The following is a 22290-nucleotide window of genomic DNA, read 5'->3' on the forward strand; positions in this document are numbered from 1 at the left end:
AATTGCACTGTAATAATCACAGCACCAGGGCCTACTGAAGTGACTGAACTGTTCACTCTTACACTAAATGGCCCCCAGACTGCTTGGCTGTTTTAGTTCTCTGCAAACCTTAAAATCTTATCTTCTTTTTTATTTCCTGTCAGGCTGTTAGCTTTCATGTCTTACAGATCTAAGGATACTGTTTTTGTTTCCATTTTTAGTGTTGTGGCTTCAGCAGGAGTGGCAGGGTGAAACTTACATAACAAAATAAACCATTTTAAAGTGAATAATTCAGTGGCATTTAGTGGATTCACAATGTTGTGCAACTACCACCTCCATCTAGTTCAAAAACATTTTCATCACCTCGGAAGGAAGGCTCCTACCCATTAAGCAATTAGGGTACTGGGTGTTTCGTTGTTGTTTTGCAACAACTGCTCCAATATGCTGTGAGCTTGGACCTAGAACACTGGGCCTGCTGAGCTGCTTTTCTGTTTTGTTTTTTGGTTTTTGTGTTTTTTGGAGACAGGGTCTCACTCTTGTTGGAGTTGGCTGGAGGTACAGTGGCACGATCATTCCACCTCAATCTCCCGAGTAGCTGGGGCTACAGGCGCACGCCAGCACACCCAGCTAATTTTTAAGTCAAGACTTGAATGTTTTTGGTAGAAACAAGGTCTCACTATGTTGCCCAGGCTAGTCTCAAATGCCTGGGCTCAAGCATTCGGCCCGCCTCAGCCCCATAAGTGCTGGGATTATAGGCGTGAGCCACTGTGCCAGGCCATGCTGGGCTTCTAGGTAAATAGGGGTAGCTAGGTCCTGTACGCAGGCCTCAGGGGCTCCCATTAGCAGTGTTCAGGAGCATGAGATTAATTTCACTGACACGTGATAACAATTCTTAGCTACTCAAGGAGCTTCCCCCATCCTGCCCCTCCCCTGACCTCTGCTAGACATCACACTTCTGAATTATGAGGTTGTTTAATATACGTGATTTATGGAAATATTTATTCATTCATTCAGCAAAAAAATGTATACAGTACCCATACGTCACCTAGCCTCAGGTGCATTTTTTGTATTGCTCGCATCCTGCTTCCACAAGGGAACATAGGAACTGGGAAAGGACTTTGGGAAACCTCTAGCCCAGTCACTCCCAAACTTGGGCTAGAGGGATCAGAATCATCTGGGGACAGATTTCTAAAAGAGGGTGTCTGTTCCCACCCACATATACTGCACTGATATCTCCCAGCGTGGGGCCCAGGAATGTGTGTTTTTTAAATCTTCACCAAGTCATTCTGAGATGGCACATAGGTGTCTAGGAATCATCGGGCTGGCCAGTTCTTCTTAAACACATATTTAATGTTTAGAGATTACACACCTTGGGTCCATGCCCCAACCTGGCTGACCTGTGGTGTCCAGCAGCTCGGCGGGCAGCTTACCTATGAAGGCCATGGACAGAGGTAGAGCCAGGAAAGCGCAGAGCACAAAAACGAAGCAGGCTGCAAGGAGAAGAAGGGGCAGGCACTGGGTTAGAAACACACAGACCCTTGCATTTCCTCTTTACTGCAGTTTCTTAAGCATCCTGTGAAACCTGACTTTCTCTCCAGAGGCAAGTCAGCAGACAGGAGGAGAAGGTCGCAGCTCGCCTGGGGCTCCCACACAGTGGATGCAAGCCAAGACTTGCATTTCTCAGAGAGCTGAACATCTCTTGTGATCACTCTGCTGATGCCAAGGCCCAGATTTCCTGCAGGACCTCTCCAAGTCTGACAGCTTATAGAAAAGGAGTTTATAAACTGCCACTGTGCCTGTGCCAGGACGCCAGAAGCTGCCGGCATCCACTGAGCCGGGCAGGATTCACCCTGTGCTTCCTGGGCTCCTGTACCCAGGGCAGATGGTTCTTCTCTTCCCTGGATAAAATTCACTGACAACTCACTTTATCACTTTAAGTATTTGCTTCACAAAATCTTTTTCCCTTTCCATTCATTTGGTTATATATTCCATAGCCCATGACATTAGGTGGGCTCCTAAAACTTCTTGCTGACACACAGTATAATAGAGCTTTGAACTGACTTTGGGTTTTTCTTTCTGTTAATGCCACCAATTCAACTTTTAGACATTGGGAAAGAACAAAGGAATGGGGGCTACACAGGCTTGGGTCCAAATCCTGGCCCTATCACTCACTGGCCATGTGGCTTTGGGTAAATTCGTTGACATCCTGAAACCATTTTCCTCTTCTGTAAAAGGTGGTGACAGATATATGCATGAGGACCTCAGTGTATGGGGCAACTTTTATGATTAGGCAATTACTTCACCACTTTGCTTCTTGGTTTTCTCATCTGTTCAACGGACTGCAGATATAAGTTTTGCTTGGCCAGTAATTTTTTTTTTGAAAGTGTGAATCTGAATGCTTCTTGAGTAGGCCTGCCCCCCAGTTCCCACTGTCAGAGTCTTGACAGTATCACACATCTGTGTTTTCTGCTGAGTCCCGTTGTCATGCTGAGAGCTGACAGAGGATCTCTGAGTGAATGTCATGGTAGCTTCTGCAGCATCTGCTCCTTCCTCTCTAGGTCATCACCTCAATTATTTTCAGGTACCACCACCTCCCTACCTCTCCATTCTCCTGTGCCATTTATGTGCTCTAGCAGAAGCTGACCCCACCCTGGCCATGGAAAAGGGCATTAAGTTTCACCCTCAATTAACCAGAAGAGCCCCACTTACCAGATATGTTATTAGTAGGTGGGCTCATGACTTATATTGGGAAATTTACTGAGAGTCAGGAAAAAGCATTCTCACTCTGCTGACAAAACTTCCGGAAACAAGGTTTCTACCTTCCTGGCCACTGGTGAGGAATTGAATCACTCCAGGGGTGGCTGGCAGCCTTCCTGCCACCATGAGGGGAAGCCAGCCTGCGAATGAGACCAATGCCAAGAGGCAAGAGGAGAGGTGAAAAGAAACTGGGTTCTCAGTGACATTCGTCACCCATGGAATCATACTACCCTTGATGCTAAACTACTTCTGGACTTGTCATGTATAGGAGCCAATAAATCCCCTTTATTACTTTAGCCAGCTTGAGTTGGGTTTTCTATACTATACAGCGTCCACTGTACCTGGCTTCATCTGCAAGGTCCTTTGCGGTTCTGAATTGTCAAAGATCTAGGATTTATCTGGGAATCTGTCTTCTCTAGAGAAGAGATCTAAGGCTGCAAGTGCCTCCAGCTGGGAGCCTCACGTGCACACCACCAAACGCCAGCTCTGATCTTGCTACCCACAGCAGGTAGGGTGCACAGGGCAGGGTCTGCCCCTCTCTCAAAGAGACCCCAGAAGTTGCCCTCCATGCCCATCCTGACCTTCACCTCCAGGAAATGTTGATGCGGGCAGGCACGCAGAGTGATTTGCCCCAATTTCACTCCTCCCCTCAAAACATCCCTGAGTTGGATACAATGCTATCACCAGAGCCAGCTTCACAGGCATGCAACTTAACGGCCCCATGCTTGGGAGGACCCAGCATCTGGTTTGACGCTCTTCTGTTGCCATCTTGAAATTCTCAATAAATTTCTCTCGAAATCGTGTATTGTAAGTGAAGTTGGACAGGACAGTGAGGCATACGTGTGAGCAGAGGGAGCCTGTGAAATGCTCGCGTCTGCTGCTCTTCACCGCCAATATTCACATTTACTCTGTGAGACTCGGAGCCAATACGAGGGAAGCGTGTTGTGTCTTCAACCAAGTAAGCAGGGGGCTGACAGTCCTGAGAAGATATACTTTCATTTGAACCAGAACTTGCTTCAGATGCAGACAGAAGGCAATGATGTTCTAAGAAACAGGAACAACCAAGGAACCCCACCAACCCCTTTCTGACCCCTAAATTAGTCTACTTTTTCCTCTCAGACCTTCCTCACCCATCTGTGAGCAGAAGGTGGAGAATGGGGACAGAATGCGCCCATATCAAGAAGCAAATGAAGACTTGTTAGTTTTGTACAATGTTTCCAATGTTCCAGTAAAAACAAAATACGTATAAGAGCGATGAAACACAAGTTGTGTCACTTCAGTGACTCAACATATGAGTTAAATGCTCTTACAGTTGCATTTAAACCTGGCATTACACAAAATTAAGATGAATGATAAAATATATACTAATAATTACACATTTTGATTTCCCCCTACTTAAAAATGACATTAAATAGCAAATAAAAAGGCCAAAAGAGAGACTGCAAAAGAAAGGAAAAAGCTTTTTATATTTTAGTCCCTTGAACAGTGCTTCTTTCCTGCTTTTTGAACAAGGTACTTTGCATTTTTGTTTTGCTCTGGGGCCCTGCTGGTCACGGGTGACACAGTGCTGCTGGCAGGTGTGGTGAATTAGAGAGAATTTCAGTTAATCTACTCTAGCCACATCTGTTTTAATTTTCAACTTAGAGTGGGGGTCAAGGAAGAAATTTCTTGCTGGCAAAGGACAGACAGTCAAGGGGTTGCTGAATCCCATTCTGTATTTCTGACCTTGGAGCTTGTTATAAGGATGATAAAAAGTGATTGGGATTCCAGAAAATCCTTCCCTGTGCTGCAAGCTTAAGGCAGATGGTGCCACCTGGCCACATATATAATCCAGGCAGTGAGTGATACAAAGAAATGGAGCAGTCCCCAAGAAGACTTACCAAAATTATCAAATGTCATAATCCGCATAATCTGTGTAGGGCACTAAACGCAGGGTCTGCCACATAATAAACACTGATAAATGCTGGCCATTATCATTACTATTATTATTTTCCATTCCTGAGGGAAGGAGACCCAGGCTTCCCCTTTATTTCAGCCCCTACTTTGGAATCAAATGAAGAATCGAGAAAACAACAGGTGAGGTATACACTGTGGTTCTCATGGTCTCTGAACAGAGATGAGACTGTTCTACACCTTAACTCCCATGTGGATGCAGTCTTACTCCCTGGCCCTGTTCTCAAGCTGCACCCTGGCTTCATCCAGTGAGTTCACTTCTCTAGATCACCACTCGAGGTCTAAAGAGGCTCACTCCTGCTCGAGGTCTAAAGAGGCTCACTCTTGCTCGAGGTCTAGGTCTAAAGAGGCTCACTCTTGCTCAAGATCTAAAGAGGCTCACTCTTGCTCAAGGTCTAAAGAGGCTCACTCTTGCTCGAGGTCTAATGAGGCTCACTCTTGCTCGAGGTCTAATGAGGCTCACTCTTACTCGAGGTCTAATGAGGCTCACTCTTGCTCGAGGTCTAATGAGGCTCACTCTTGCTCGAGGTCTAATGAGGCTCACTCTTGCTCGAGGTCTAATGAGGCTCACTCTTGCTCGAGGTCTAATGAGGCTCACTCTTGCTCGAGGTCTAATGAGGCTCACTCTTGCTCGAGGTCTAATGAAGTTCACTCTTGCTCAAAGTCTAATGAAGTTCACTCTTGCTTGAGGTCTAGGTCTAAAGAGGCTCACTCTTGCTCGAGGTCTAATGAGGCTCACTCTTACTCAAGATCTAAAGAGGCTCACTCTTACTCAAGGTCTAAAGAGGCTCACTGTTGCTCAGGGTCTAATGAGGCTCACTCTTATCAAGGTCTAAAGAGGCTCACTCTTATCAAGGTCTAAAGAGGCTCACTCTTGCTCAAGGTCTAAAGAGGCTCACTCTTACTCAAGGTCTAAAGAGGCTCACTCTTGCTCAAGGTCTAATGAGGCTCACTCTTATCAAGGTCTAAAGAGGCTCACTCTTGCTCAAGGTCTAATGAGGCTCACTCTTGCTCGAGGTCTAATGAAGTTCACTCTTGCTCAAAGTCTAATGAAGTTCACTCTTGCCCGAGGTCTAGGTCTAAAGAGGCTCACTCTTGCTCGAGGTCTAGGTATAAAGAGGCTCACTCTTGCTCAAGGTCTAGGTCTAACGAGGCTCACTCTTGCTCAAGGTCTAATGAGGCTCACTCTTGTTCGAGGTCTAGGTATAAAGAGGCTCACTCTTGCTCGAGGTCTAGGTCTAAAGAGGCTCACTCTTGCTCAAGGTCTAGCTCTAAAGAGGCTCACTCTTGCTCGAGGTCTAGGTCTAATGAGGCTCACTCTTGCTCAAGGTCTAATGAGACTCACTCTTGCTTGAGGTCTAGGGCTAAAGAGGCTCACTTTTGCTCGAAGTCTAATGAGGCTCACTTTTGCTCACTGCACCTCAGAGCCATGACTCTCAGGGTCTCAATGGCCGCTCTAGATCTCACAAACCAGGATCAGACAAATGGCACCTGGGAATCTGCATTTAAAAGCAACTCCCACCCTGGCATGGTTGCTCACACCTGTCTGGCATTTTCGAAGGCTGAGGCAGGTGGATCTCTTGAGACCAGAAGTTTCAAACCCACCTGGGCAGCATTACAAAACCTTGTCTCTACAAAAAATACAAAAATTAGCCAGGTGTGGTGGTGCACCTGTGGTCCTAGCTACTGGGGAGGCTGGCTGAGATGGAAGGATCGCCTGAACCCAGGAGTTCAAGTCTGTAGTGAACCATGATCCCACCTCTGCACTCCAGCCTGGGCAACAATGCAAGACCCCATCTAAATAAAATAAAATAAAAGCAACTCCCAGGTGATCATGAAGTAGCCTGTTTCTGTAAGCTGGCTAGAGAATCTTCAGGGGCCTCCTAGAGTCGTCTGCTCAACGTGGTGTGAGGTGCTGGGGTTGGGCTAGGTTGTAGGATCCACTGGGATGGAAGTCATCAGCAGTTACCGGCATGAGGCCTTCTTTACCCCTCGGTCCTAATAAGGACACCCAAGCCACCGTCAGGAATCGGGGAGCCCCACTCTCGCCTGATCTCCCTGCCTCCTGGGGCATCTGGTTACCCATCCTCAGTCTTTGGAGCTCTCTGGAACAGAGGCTGAGCTTTCGGGTGATGCCGCTGTTGCGATGGCAGTGGCTTGACAGCAGTGACCACCACTAGTTAATACTGTACTGCCTCTGGTCTACTGAGCACCAATTCCAGTGCAACTCAGAGTGCGACATTCTGGCTTCTGATACCATGAGAGTCTCCATCTAGAAAGTCAGTTTGAAAGAGCTGAGTGAAAAAAAAACTCAACTTAAGTGTCCCAAAGGAGAAAATAATTCAAAATTAGAGCAATAGTGGGAGGACATTAGAATGAAAACGCTGGAGTCAAGTCATTATTTATGCCAAGAACACAGATAAGCTGATTCCTGATTTACTGAAGGTTGGGAAAAGACAGAACTTTGAGAAGGGTGCCCTCCTCAGGGTGGCTTTTGGGTTGCTGGCTCCAGATCCTCACTCCCCTCTTGCAGTGCATTTCAGGGTGGGCTGCTCTCACGACTGTTGACTGCTGCTGCCCATGATTGTTGGAGGGAGCGGCATGGTAGCAGGTGTTAAAGATATGCTGCCATCCAGTTATCAGTCAAAATAGGAAGCTGGGAGAATTCAATGCATTTTTAAATGGGTAATCTTGGTAGGAAAAGTGGGTAGCTTTTCATGTGTTCTCAAGGATCTCCAGAGTCTGTTTCCTATGAATAGCAAGTATTAATGTATCCCCAGATCTTTTGCTTAGACAGTTTAGTGCAGAAACTGAGACCAGGACCCAGCAGTTTTTCTCTGCAACACCACCCTTTGGGGTTCCACTGAGCTATCAAACACCTAGAAGGCAACTGGCAAAGAGCGCAGGAAGAGAAACTCCAACTAAACTCCTCTTTCCAAACTGCCCGCTCCACCTCCCTGTATCCGTAATAGTGCCCAAACCCCAGTCACCCAGACCACTTCTGCCCTCTCCTGGTATGTTCAGTCATTCTGTCTCTGCCTCATGTTTCCACCCACTCCTCTTCTCCAGCCCTGCACCAGCACCCTGCATTGCCACAGCCACCCGCTAATCCCCAGCGGTCACAGCTAATAGCAATTTGCATGAGGGGGTATTTTTATTAGCACTTCATCTACTTTGAACAGAGATGAACTTCTTTATAGATATTCAGCTATTCATTCTTGCATTTGACTAAGGTTTGGGTAGATGCAAAGTGAGCATGAGAAGCCTCGGCAATGAGGACTTCATGACCTCTTAAGGGAGATGAGATGTGCACCCAAGGGACAGTACAAATCAGTGTGTGGAATGGACCAGCAGGGGCAGCGCATGAAGCAGTGAGGAAGCCTGGAGGAGGAAAGAGTCCCCAGGAAATCAAGGAAGGCCTCAAGGAGAAGGTGATATTGGTACTGGGTGTTGATGGATGGGTAGGATTTTTGACGGACTGAGTTATGGGAAGATGGCTTTTCAGTCAAAGGAAAAAAACCCAGAGGAAACAAAAGATTTGAGAGACAGAGACACTCAGAATGGTTTGGGGGAGTGGCAAATCATGAAATGGAACTGAGCGTCCATCATCCATCAAAACAGAGAGAGATCAGATGGAAACTGGATATTGAGAAGAGAGGGCGTTTCTGTTTTGCATATGGTTATGTGGATTTTATTAGGAAGATAAAGAGAGTTGTAGGGTTTGGAATTGGAAAGCGGCATAATCAAAGCTGAACCTTTGGAGAAAATGGGGACTAAAGGGGGTGGCTCTGGGGGTGAAGAGACCAGCGAAGTGGCTGTTGTATAACTCAGCCTGGAGAGCAACTGTGAGGCTCTGGCAGGGCCTTGAGCACCCACTAGGTGTGGGAATGAAGGGAAGAAAGGAGAAAAGAATGACTGAAGTGCTGTGCTTGGGTGACAAGCATGGTGGAGGCACTGAGAGAAATGTGAGGGACAGAAAGAGGAGGGGCTTTAGCAAAAGGATGTATTTGGTTCAGAATTCACTGCATTTAATGTGCCAGGGGAATGAACTGGAGTATGGGTTTCTAAAACCACCTCCACTGCCTGCTTTTGAGATTTTTCAGCTGTTCACATAACAGGACGAGTTAGTAAGAAATATCGGACACTTCCGCAATACTGATGCTGCCATCTCCTTCTCTAATCCCTGAAAACAGAGGGCAACCTTGTGTTTCTTGAAGCCCACGAAGAGTAATTCTATGGGATTGTCCCAATAAAAAGGGATGCAGGGAAGTCCCCCAAAGAGGAGGAGCAATGAAGAGGGGGCTGCTGAGGGTGGAACCTGGGGTTGGTGGCCCCTTCCTTGCAATATTCAAAAGGAATTGCTACTAGAAGCACCTAGGGAGGCGGCACCAGGTCCCCAGGCTCGTAAAGACCCCGACATCTCAAGCTTGGCACCGGTGCTGGGCTGATAGCAAGGACAGAGCGTGCTGCTGTGTGGTTTGTGCAGAGAAGAGAGGGCCTGTGTGAGGCTCCGGGGCTGAGTGAAGGTTGGAAATCCTCTTGCTTGGAAGAGGGGTGCACTTTTCTTCCGACAAAAGCACGATCTACTCCTAAACTGTGTCCTGGAAGCTACCACTGCTGGGGGCCACCTTTTAAACATTGCACAAAGGGTCTGTAGAGGAAATAATGGCTCACCACAGAGCAGGAGCACACCCTGCCCCAGACCCCCAAAAGAGGAAAACGTGATTCCTCCTCTCCAACTCCCACACTTGAATTCTTGTGTGACCCACAAAACCCAGGACTGATTTTCCTGGTACTCTGGCAAGTAGGAGTTCAGAGTCAAATTAATTTTATTTAGAGAGGAAGAAGTTTTAAAGTTTTAAAAGTACCTTAAAAATAAATTAATGTGCTATTTCTCCTGGCCAGTGTTGTAGAATAAAATCTGCCACTGTCTGTTTGGTATGTTGAGTTGCGTAAATTTCTCTCATAGCTGGGGGGCTGCAAACACCACCTAGAGTCACGATTCCTTCATCCAGGCCTGAGCAGAAGGTCTTTCTCCTGGTGTCCCCCTTGAACATGGACTTTGCTGGGCTCTTCTCTGCTGTTGTCTCTAAGTGGAGTTGAAGGGGACTTCCCAGGACCCCCTGACAGGTGCAATGACCTGGATTCACTGCACTTGTCTGTTTAATTGAGTTATCCTGTGAGGGCTGGAGGCCGCTGCCCACGCTGCACACATATTCATCAAGATTTCACTGCTGCCCGGGGATGGAAGTGATCCTCCAGGGTGGCAGCAGGCCGCAGGGAAGCAAACGTCCCACAGCAGAGAGCTTGACAGAGAGAGTGCCAGATGGTGGGGCTGAGAGCCAGGGCTGCACAGTGGCCCAGGAGAGCTCCAGAAAGCTCCCGCAGGTGGCTTGCTGGGGTCTGAGAGCATGGAGACCACCCTGCTCCCTGGATGAACGACCAGATAAACAAGCCATTCCTTTGAGGCCGCCACCACTTAGCAGACTCCACATGTGGATAGGGACAGCACCAACCAATCTAAGGGGGATATCTGGAGATTGTTCTTAAAGCATAAGATAAAGTAAAAATAAAACTTTAATTTTCTTTTTTTCTTTTTTGGGGACGGAGTCTCACTCTGTCACCAGGCTGGAGTGTGCAGTGGCACGATCTCGGATCACTGCAACCCCCACCTCCCGGGTTCAAGCGATTCTCCTGTCCCAGCCTCCTGAATAGCTGGGACTACAGGCGCACGCCAATACACCCAGCTAATTTTTTTTTGTATTTTTACTAGAGACAGGGTTTCATCATGTTGCAGGATGGTCTCGATCTCTTGACATCGTGATCTGCCCGCCTTGGTCTCCCAAAGTGTTGGGATTACAGGCATGAGCCACTGCACCCGGCCAAAACTTTTATTTTCTAATTACATAAGTATGTAGCTTTATAGGAAATGTGGAAAATGTAGAAAACCAGACAGAAGAAAAATTAGAAGCCACTTGAAAGGAAAACACTCTGGTACATGCATTTGCATCTATGTACTATTTTATCAGGTCTGGGATCAGGCCAAGGAGGCCAATTTTTCCCAGCCTAAATTCTAAAAGACATATTAATTATGAAAATTCTTAAACATTCATACAAATACAGAGAGTAATAGAGCAAACATTCAGATACTTGCCACTCAGGTTTCCATCTGCATGCTTTTTAAGTTTTTAAATTTTTTAGTTGGAAATAATCCCAGTTTGCATTTCCTGGGGATAGGGATATTCTCTTATTAATATAGTACCTTAGTACAGTCGCAGCTTCTTAAATTTACATTGACACAATGTTTACTTTGCCATCCATATTCCAATGTTCATGACCTAATAAAGCCCTTGGCTTCAATCTAGGGTGAAGTACTGCATTCTGTTGTCATATCTCCTTTGTGTGCTATGGTTTGAATGTGTCCCCCAAATTTCATGTATTGGAAACTCAATCCCCAATGCAAAAGTGTTGGGAAGTGGAGCCTAAATGAGAAGTGATCAGGCCCTAGGAGCAGAGTAAGTGTGTCCATGTCATCATTGGAGTGGGTTCATTATAAAAGGGGGAGTTCAGCCCTTTTTCTCTCACCCACATGATGGAAGCCCCACGGGGAAAACAGAAGCTGCTATATTTAGGAAACCTAAAATGTTTTTGTCTGGCTGGATTTTCCAGAGTGAGAAGGGAAGGAGTGATTCAAGAGGTAAACAGGGACCCAATCACAAAGGGTTTTGCAAGAGAGCAGAAGCTTCTGTTTCATTCTGCAGGAATGGGGAGTCTAGTTCCCGGTTGTGCAGTAAAGGACCTCCTCAGAGGAGGTGCTGCGGGGATGGGCAAGAGGCAGTGAGAGCAGTTAGGAGGCCTTGCCATTGTGCTGACTGAAGATGGAGTTATTCATACAACGAGGGCAGAAATCTCAACAATCAAGGAGGCCATCATTAGACCAAGGTTGGCCTAGACCTTGACCTGCAGATTTACAGTGCAGTCAGGAAACATCCCTTTTTCTGGGAAACCCTGAGCATGATACTTCCTCTCTTGCCAACCTGCTGTTGCCATCAGCACTTCTGTTGCATAAACAGGTAGGATGTGTGTTGGGGGAGGTGGTGGTGGTTAATTTCCGGAAGATATAGAGCAACAATATAGCTGATGGTGTCTCCTTTCCCTGCCAGCAGTAAACCTATGAGTTTTCATCCTGCCAGAGCAGCAGAGGCCCTGGGCAGAGGCTCCAGCACCACTGTCCCACTGTGGCCCCCACAGCAGTAGGTGTGCTCCAGGGGTGAAAGAGGGGTGGCCCTTAGAGCTGTCCCTGGGAGTAAAATGTCAGGGCTGTGCCTTAGGAGAATGAGGTGGGCACCGGGCCCATTGGCGAATGGAGAAGGCCAGTTGTATCTGGGAGCCGGCGCTTTACTCATTTACCTGCTTAGTCAATCAGTGCCTATTTATTGAGCTCCTACTGTGTGTCAGGCACTGCTGGAGGTGCTGGCATGCAGCAGTGCAGGAAACGTCATGGGAGGAGAGGTGGGAGGTGGACAGTGTGTGCTAGGACATGGTAAGTACAGATAAGGAAAGGTGTCAGCCCCTTGGCTGCTGACCCCCCACCTTAGTCCACCATTATCCACTGACTGCTGCTTCCAGACATTAGTGCTTGGAGATGAGTTGCTTAAGGCTTCCCACAATGTTCCCTTTATTCACATTTCATCTGTAAAAGACCATACATCTCACCATGATATAAAAGCTTTCATCCCAGGGACCCCCAAGGCCTGGGATCTGATTTTGGGATCACTTTCGGGATATTCCAAACACAAGAGAGACTGGGCCTTCTGAAATATGGTCCAGTCCCTCTGGACACAAAGGCCCCAGCAGGTGATAGTGGGGGAAAGTCCAATTTAGTAAGGGGACAGGTTGAGGTAGGAGTAAGGGAAAGCTACCCAGGTCCAAAGCATCACATTGCCCTGCCACGTTGCCCAGCACAGCTGCCATCACACATTGGTTGTAGCAGTGACTCCATTCACACACATATTTTTCAAACACATATTACACGGAAAACACATACAGTGAACTATGGAAAGCTAGAGGTGAATAGGTAAGGAATGGAAGGAGAAGGCAGCCAACCGAGGGCCGGACACTGTCTCCCCCAGTTCTACCACCCTGGGGCCACCCCAAACCAAGCGCACCCCACCCATATGATCCACTCCAGCTTTAGCTCACCAGGTGATCCCAGAGCTCCCAATCCTACAAAACCAGGGCATTTCTCAGAGCTGTGACTCACCATTGCTGGCGATTTTAGAAATGCACTGATGACACGTTTTCTCCAGACCTCCTGGCATTGTTCTTGCTTGCTGACAAAGTTCTGAGGATCAAAAATAATTCATTAGAAAGGATGGTGGAAGGATTTACTCAGCACCAATAACCAACGCGCTCTGTGCATGTCAGTGGTGGCCTGCAGGGTGGTCTCAGTCAGCCTGGGGGGGCTGGGTGCCAGTGTCAGGTGTGGCCTTGTTAGTGGTTAGCGGGGCTGAGGAAAAGACCCCCTATTCCACAGACAAGGGAACCAAGCTCAGGGAGGTTAAGAGGCTTGCCCAGTGATACCAGCCAGGAAGACTGGCTAGAGAAAGGCCTGGAGGGGGAGATGGTAAGAGCTCTCACTTGCTGAGCAATGGCTGCACCAGGCATTGTGTTAACTCTTTAAATAGGCCATCTCATATTGAATCCCACAACAATCCTATCTGGGAAGTGTTACTGACTGTGTTTTACAGATGGCACCTTAGAGACCCTGAGAGCTTAAGATTCACCCTAAGACCAGAGCTGGCAACTGGCAGAGCCCAAACTTGATCCAGGCATGGATCCAGGTACAGAGCAAGGGGCCCCTCACTTCCTGATGCAGCCGCTGCACTCTCCCAGGGTCCAAGCGGAAGGGGAACCATGGCCTTGACCAGGGCGGCCTGGGTCGAGACCCGAGCGGCCTGGAGCGCCACCCCGGCTCCCCTGTGGACCTGCTGTGGTCTGGGCAAATTGGTTGACACTGAGAGAAAGGACTTTCCTTCCTTGGAAGAAATAGTCAAACACATTTTAAATCCACAGAAAAACTCCAGCTCATCGACAGCAAAGTTTCCTGTCCGGTAAAATGAGGTAGCCCTGTAAAGACATTAGGAGAGGAAGAGAGTCACTTTGTCCCTGAGGCTGGGTGTGCGTAGTTCTACCACTTCCCACCATTTCGGTGCTTGGGAGTAGGGCCTCCATGGCGGCTGGCTGATCCAGGCAGGATCTGGGGCAGACATCCTTACTTCATAGACAAAGTCTCCCCAGGAACCTGTTCAGAGTAGCCGTGGCTCCATTTAAAAGCACGATTTAACAGGGTCCTTTTTTCTCATATTGCAGGGGTTTGCAAACCAGGGGACCACAGCATTTTAGCAGCACTACCTGCAGGCCCTCCTGGGTGAACTAGAGCTTAGGGCAGGGGGAACAGGCTGTGATGAGGAAGATTTGTAGTCTGAGGACAGAGGTGGTCATGATGACAGAAGGAGAGCTTGCCTTGACCAGAGTTGTGGCTCATAGCAGGCGAGTCATTCCACCGCCAGTGTCAGCATGGGCCTGCAGGCAGGAGCCACGCAGCCCGCAGCTTCTCTCTGTGGCTGATCCACTGCTAGCGCACAGGCAGGGTGGTTCGGCTGAGATTCGGGGTTCTCATTGCCCATCACTGTCCTTCTAGGACATGTCATGCTCAAAATCTGGCTTTGTGTCAGCAGAACCTTTACAGCAGGAGGCAGTGTGGCCAGAGATAGTCAGTCCCCAACCAGAGGCACATCACCAGCGCCCTGCCAAGGTCTTCCACGTTACCTCATTTAGTTTTCCTAGTTCTTCCAGAGGCAAGTATGTCCCATTTTACAGAGAAAACCAAGATTCAAATCAATTTGTTTGCTCAAAGTCACCCAGCCAGTAAGTGGTAGAACTGGGGTTGAAATGAGGCCTCAGAGACTCTATCTGAAACCTGGACTCTGTGCCTTCAAAGCCCACAATCTCTCCACTTTCACCCCAGAGCAAGAATATAAAGGGGAAGAAACCTGAAAAAGAGAGGCTTCCCAAAGTGAGTCAGGGACTAAGCAAGGAGATCATGGTGGTCAGTCCTGTCATGCTTGATCCCATTTAACCAGGCAAAGATTCTTATCCCCATTTTACAGATGAAGAAACTGAGGGTCAGAAAAGTGAAGGACTTGCCCAAGATCACACAGCCAGATTGGAATCCAGGTGTTTTGAGATCTGCCAAACTTGAGGTGCCTACTCTCTGTTAACCAGAATGGACTTTGACAGTCTTGACTGCAGTGAGATGATGGGACACAGACTGGCAGGGCTGAGCACCCAGGGTTTTCTGACCCCCCAAACCCTGGGAATCCCAAATGCAGCACTTGGGATTCACGCGGTCCCTCTGCTGTTTCTGCCTCCTGACACAGGCTCCCCCGCCCACTCTTCTCCTGGAAGCAACTGTGGAGAATGCACATGAGTCCTTGTCTCCCTGGCACGCAGTAGGTCTTCAGTATGTTTAATGAATAATTCCATTAACTACTATTCAAATGTCTCTTCACAAGGCTCCATTTTCCCCCACAATGTCCTTGCAAAAACTGTGGCTGTGGTGTCCTTATACACAGAAAATCCAGGAACACCGCAGCCCTGAGTAAACCACAGCCTCCTTCCGCATCCTTTGACTCTGACATTCTACCGATCAAGGTGAAATGAGACCAGCTCTCTGGCCTAATGGGGTTTGCCAGGTGCACATCCTTTTGTTACACAGCAAGTAGGCCCCAAGCCATGGACAAATGGCTACTGTATGAATTACAGATTTATTGCTGATGTCCACACTTCATCAGGTTGATTGCCACAGGGGTGTCACAGAAGCTAAGCCACTTAAAACCGTGCCTGGAAGAACAACCTTCCTGGACCCAATGATAAGCCCAGTTATCTAAAGGGGCCATGGCCCATCATGGCTCCTAAAGGCCTGGAAGGTCGGCTCCTTTCCTCACCCTTCTTAGGGAACACAGAGGGTGCACTTCACATAACAGGGAGAGTGTGCACTTCACGAACCGCAGCATTTTTCTCCTGGATCACAGAAGGGATAAAACAGGGAGGAGACATAGGAGCCATCTCTTTATACTTGCATGGTGGAGTTGCCACTGATTTAGAAAATTCCTTTGAAATGTGTTGAACAGTTTCCATCAGTGCCTACAAACCAAGACATTCCAGTCTTCAAATCCACAGCAGCTTTGCAGAAGCTAACGAGATTTGTCTGTGTCACATTATAACAACACATTTCTATCTTGGGCCATTCCCTGGGGTAAGAGGCACACACGTTAGCCTCCTGTGAATCCTGAAGAACAATGTTTCACCACAAAAAGTAATATAGAGCTGCATATACTTTTTTTTAAATTCAAATATCCTAAATTGGCTGATCCCTTTAGCCACTAACTGCGAATAAGGTAGAAACATCAATCTGAAAAACAGTGATATCTTCATTGATAATAATATCAGACCACATGATGTGGGAGCCAATAGAACACACCAACACAAGGTGCAGGTATTAGATCCATTTTATAAATGAGGAGACTCTTACTCCTTCAAGCTTGTTATTTTCATAAACTGGCAAGACGGATGAGAACTAAAAAAAGAATGATGTGCTGTTAATTCTGTCACACCTTAAAGAATGTTCCCTAAGAGACAGGTAGCAGCGGCAGTAGAACTCAGCTTTGGCAACCAGCCAGAAAGGGAGGACAGAATTCCCAGGTACAGTCCCAAATGCTGGCTGACAAACTTTGCATATTGTGTTCAACGTCCCTTACAAGGAATACAGTGTTACACACACACACACACACACACACACACAATCATATGACCTCATGCATGTAATAATGTCTGCAGATCTATGTAAACACACAGAAAAAGGTCAGAAGCATAAACAGTAAACCACTGTGAATAACTGTTCCCTATGAAGGCAGGTACAGGGATATGGGGCCACTGGGGCTGGGGTAGGCGTAGGTAGGAATGTGCCGCAGGCAGGCGTGGGAAGTATTTTCATTTCCACTTTATACTCAAATATTGTCTTGCCTTTTCTCCCATTAGCAAGTTTTACCATTATAATTTTAGACTTCTTTTTAAAACTTCTTAAAATTCAAGAAGTATTATTTGAAATGAAAAGTAGTTTGCTCTCCAGAAGTCCAGAGATTTATAAAAAGTAGCATGTAGGGGATAGATGAGCAGGAAGGAGTAAGTCCACCAGGGAGCAGAAACAAAAAGGACAGAGATGATGTGATGGTGGTAGGCAATATTTTTCTCTTTTGGAATATTTTCTTTAAAAATTACAAAAGCAAATTCACAGAAAAATTAGATCATGGAGAAAAGAAAAGCATTAGTCATTATAAACAACGGCAGAACTTCTAGCCCAACAACTGCTAGTATTTTGGAGCTTTTCTTTTAAGTATATGCATATATACATATGCATATGTGCATGTACACAAATTTTACATGGTTGCAATAATCGGGCACATTAAGTGAACACATCACATTTTGACATAAGCATTCTTTCTGTCACCATTTGGTCTTCAGAACTCTCATTTTCACAGCTGAATTATAATCCACAGAGTAGGTTATATCCAACTATATTTCTCTACATCTTGTTGGATATTTACTTTCCACTCATAACTAATCCTAAGACACATGTCTCTCCATGAAAAGTGCTTTGTTTTATGGACATATAGATCTCTTGGAATAGTTATTTAATTAAAAAGCATAAGCAACTTTTAGGCTTTGAGGTAAAATTGACTTCTAAATGAGTTGTATCCATTTCCAGTGCCACTAGCAATGTGAGAGTGGCAGTTTCACCACACCTAACCAGCACTGGGTGGCTGAAAGACTAATGCATTTTTATTACTCTCATAGGCAAAAGTGGAAATTAATTATTTTAATTTACATATTTGATTGCCAGTGATATTGCCAATTCTTTCTAGACTCATTTCCCAGTTGTATGTTCCCCTTTGTGATTTGGTTTTTATGACCCATGATACGGATTTATTTCAATTCAGAGGAAGCCCACAAAGAAAGCTGCAATTTGAGAAAATAGCAGTGAATCTGCTTTTTGATTCACAGAATTCACTGTGTGAATTTGCAGATTCAGATATGCTACAAAAGACCTATTCACTACTATGGTGGGGACTTGAACAACTCACAAAAAACTGTATGTTCCTTGGAGCCCTTTGAAGTGGCAGCTCTTCCAGGAGAGGGTCCTTCCACAGCAGGAGATGCCCAATAGAGCAAATACGTACTAACGATGGATTCACGTCAATGCAATTCATTTAATGATTGACTAAAATCTGTAATGACACAGATTTTAGTCAATTTCTATACCTTCTACTAAGAAAATGGACATTTTTTTCTTATTTGATAGAAAGTTTTCTTATTTGTTAGAAATCTGAAACAGGAAGAGATTGGGGTAACAGGCTGGGCAGTACCTTCTCTCCAGTGTGAACAGGCAGTGACTTAAAAGTCCATCCTTGTGCATGCTGTGATAGGACTGTGTGTCTCACACCTGCCTCTGCACCTAGAAGGGCAGTGATAATAGCTCCTGCTGCTTCCTATCCTAGCAGCTGAGTGATAATAAAGGGCACGATGGGAATTAATCAATAATATTTGCCAAATGACATGCTCAATGCATTTTCAATTTTCAATACAATTGATATATCTCAGTGGTTCTCAACCAGAGGTGATCTGACCCCCAAGGCACATTTGGCAATATGTGGAGACATTTTTAATAGTCATGGCTGGGGCAGGGCTGTCGATAAAGAGACCAGACATGCTGAAAAACATCCTGCAAGGAGCAGGGCAGTCCCCAACAACACAGTTATCTGCTCCAAAATGCCAATAGGACTAGATCTGAGAAACTTTCTATGTCTGTCTAATGTTCCCAGTTTTACAGTTCAAATTTGTAAAATTCTACCTTTTTTTAACCTCTGAGTTGTGTCATGAACCAACAGTAAACATATATATGTGTGTGCGTGTACACATATATATATTGTGTTTTTACTGATTGGCTTGGTAAATTAAACTATTTATTCCTAAATCAACTGTGAGGACCGACTCACTCTTGGTTTTGAATAACATTGAATATTAGACATTAACCATCCCCATACCTGTTCCTTCAAAGCAGATGTTAACTAGTATTGTTGAATATTTCCAACAAACATTTTGGGTGCTCAGGACACAGTCCTTTCTTATTTGTAGCTCTCTATGTAACCTGTGCTGTTTTCTCTCCTAACTATGCCCGAATGCATGAATTCAGTGGAGGTTATTGCATACCTACTGTGTCTCAGGGTCATTCCACAACCTCCCTAGGATGCCTTCATTGTCTGGCTCCTAGGAAATGAAAAATGCACTTCCTTTTAGCTCTACCACCCCTTTAAAATGACCAAGTCAAAGCCACTTGCTCAGAGCCCCAACAGGTAAGACACGGAGGTGACGTCTGTGGTCCCCACTCGCTGTCCTGCAGCCGGCAGGTTGTTTCTAAGAGTCCCACACAACGTGCCTTCGCCCTGCAGTCATTATTCCTTTACAACTGTTCTCCAGAAAACCCACTTGCCTTAGACTCAGTGAAGATTGTTTTCTTTCCCGCCACACAATTAAGAAAAGCACTTCCACAATGCAGTCATTTTCTTTCCAGGAAGCATAAATCAGCACATTGGCATCTTCCTGGGAATGATTTCAAGAAACCCTCTGCTAGGACTCTCTCCCCAACTTCACAGGCTGTCCAGGGCTGCCGGACTCACCTGAGCTGAGCAGGGTGGGATCCAGAATCGGGCAGCACTCAGCACCTCTGTGGTCCCGGTGTTCAGGCCTGACTCTGTGAGGTTCCTCTTCACTTGGGGCTCCCACTCCCTGTCGCACGCTTTCTTTCTCCCTTTCTCTCCTGCAGCACAACAGCAACTCGTGGCTTTTCCTCTAAGGAGCGGGTTCTCTCCATTTCCCACTCCCACGTGTGGGGTGAGCAGCCCCTCCGCCTGCTCATACCCCTGCAGTGTTCCCTAGGCCCGCAGGGGGGCAGCAGAGCGACCCCGGGAGCTGTGGAAAGATGGCCGACCCCTTGGAGTTAGGAATTCCCACGGGAAACATTTCATTTCAGTCCCTTAGGCCCTAAACCTAGGGACTTAGTTCTGGTGCGAGCCCCTTCTCACCCCTTGCTCTTCCTGCATGTTGGTGGCACACAAGGACGAGAGGACCAAACAGCGGCTGCTTAGGAAATAGGGTGAAAGTACTCAAAGTGGGCTGAGGATATGAGAGGTGCCCTATGGACTCGAGGACTGCCACCTAGAAAAGGGATTAAATTGATTCCCGGTCATTGCCGGCGACAGATCTGAGGCAGAATGAAGTTACAGGGAGGCCGAATTGTGCCCCATGTCATAAACTTTGTAACAGTGGCCTTCTTAGACCTGAAGCAGGCCGTTTTGTGAGGCTGTTGTGTGTTGGTGTTGTAAGCAAGCACCTAGCAGAAGTTCTCAACTGCTGATGTGTAAGAAGTGCCAGAGATTCTTTATTGAAATGCAGATTCCTGTACCACCTCCCAAAGATTCTGAATCTGTAGATCTGGGCCTGAGCCCAGGAATCTGCAGTTTAGACTCTGCTAAGTTTCCTGTAGGTGCTCCATGAACCACACTTTGAGAAACTGGCCTCACATGACATTAAAGGCATTCTCCAACCCTGACATTCCAGGTTTTTTGTTGTCATTTTGGTGGAAAAGGCCAGTCTACTGGGGAGGGACTGGGGTGAGGCAAGAGAAGAGCCTATTATGCAAAATGTAAGGAGCTGCTCCCTCTGAAGCTACCCCTGCATTGCATGCCCCTGGGAGGGCACCTCTCTGGGCTCACTCTAGGGCTGGCCCTGCCACTCTCCCAGTCCTGAATTCAAGCTGACCACTTCACACCACAGGACAGGGTGAGGCAGAGGAGCAAGGGGAGGAGACCTGCTGGAGGAAAGGACATACAGTCACAGTCACCAGCCACATAACAGCATTTCAGTCAATGATGGACCACACGGATGGTGGTTCCTTAAGATTATAATGGAACTAAAAAATTCCTATCACTTAGTGATGTCGTAGCAGTCTTAATGTTGTAGTGCAACACATTACTCATGTGTTTGTGGTGAGGTTGGTGTAAACAAACCTACTGCACTGCTAGTCACATAAAAGTATAGCACATACAATTATGGACAGCACATGATACTTTACAGTAATAAAAAACAACCAAGTCACTGCTTTATGTATTGACTAACTATACTTTTTATCATTATTTTAGAGTGTACTCCTTCTACTTATTTAAAAAAAAAAAAAAAAAAAAAGGTTCACTGTAAAAACACCTCAGGCAGGTCTTTCAGGAGGTATCCAGAAGAAGGAATTGTTATCATAGGAGATGACAGCTGCTACCTATTATTGCCCCTGAAGACCTTCCAGTGGGACAAGATGTGGAGGTGGAAGATAGTGATACTGTTGGTCCTGACCCTGTGTAAGCCTAGGTTAATGTAATGTATGTATAATGTATGGGCTAATGTATGAGTCAAAATTTTAAAAAAAAATTATAAAGTAAAAAAGGTACAGTAAGCTAAGGTTACTTTATGATTAAAGAAAAATATTTTTAATAAATGTAGTGTAGCCTAAGTGTACAGTGTTTATGAAGTCTATAGTAGTGTGTAGTAATGTCTTAGGCTTTCACATTCACTAATCACTCACTCACTGCACCTAGAGCAACTTCCAGTCCTGCAAGCTCCATTCATGGTAAATGCCCTATACAGGTGCACCATTTTTTAATCCTTCATATTTTTACTGTACACAATGTTTAGATACACAAATACTATGTGTAGTATTTTCTATGTTTAAATACACAAATACTGTAGTGTTACAACTGCCTACATTATTCAATACAATAACATGCCATGGTCTCTGGCCTTTTAGGAACAGTACTAGTCCCTAGCCTTTTAGGAACTGGGCCCCACAGCAGCAGATGAGTGGCAGGTGAATAGTCATTACCACCTGAGCTCCACTTCCTGTCAGATCAGCAGTGGCATTTGATTCTCACAGGGCCACAAATCCTATTGTGAACTGTGCATGCCAGAAATCTAGGTTGCACACTCCTTATGAGAATCTAATGCCTGATGATCTGAGGTTGAATGGTTTCATGCCAAAACCTTCCCCATCCCCACCCTCATGAAACCGGTCTCTGGTGCCAAAAAGACTGGGGACCACTGGGTGTGTAGTAGGCTATACTATGTGAGTTTGTGTGAGTACATTCTATGACGTTCACACAATGGCAAAATTGCCTAATGTCACATTTCTCAGAACATATCCCCATTGTTCAGTGATGCATGACGGTACTTGAATATTCTCTTATCTCACATTGAGTGAGTGGAAGCAGAGTGACTGTGAGCAGCGAGGTCAGAGCCTTAAGGCTTCCCTGCTACAATGGTGGGGGTCTGGGAGCACAGAGTGACCATTAGCCTGGCGTGGACGTGGCCAAAGGGACAGTAGTCCTTTTTGAGCACATTTTAGCCCAGACATCAAAACAAACAAAATTTCGGGTGATG

The 22290-nt window shown here is 46.3% G+C and overlaps 1 protein-coding gene across 3 annotated transcripts in view; it reads right to left on the reverse strand.

Moving 5' to 3' along the window:
* Positions 1–19647, reverse strand: part of TMEM272 (transmembrane protein 272) — a 31357-nt gene extending 11710 nt beyond the window's left edge. For all 3 annotated transcript variants that reach the window (XR_010582601.1, XM_074022078.1, XM_015438998.3), the window contains exons 1-3: positions 19488–19647; positions 12953–13033; positions 1410–1469 (exon numbers count right to left, since the gene is read on the reverse strand). Coding sequence is in view for 2 of the 3 variants with exons in the window: in XM_074022078.1 (XP_073878179.1) it covers positions 1410–1469; positions 12953–13010 (118 nt within the window). In the remaining variant the exon portion in view is untranslated. The remainder of the gene's footprint in view (positions 1–1409; positions 1470–12952; positions 13034–19487) is intronic.
* Positions 19648–22290: the final 2643 nt, after the last annotated feature.

The sequence above is a fragment of the Macaca fascicularis genome, chromosome 17 (genome assembly GCF_037993035.2).
Source record: "Macaca fascicularis isolate 582-1 chromosome 17, T2T-MFA8v1.1".
In the NCBI taxonomy this organism is placed as follows: Eukaryota; Metazoa; Chordata; class Mammalia; order Primates; family Cercopithecidae; genus Macaca; species Macaca fascicularis.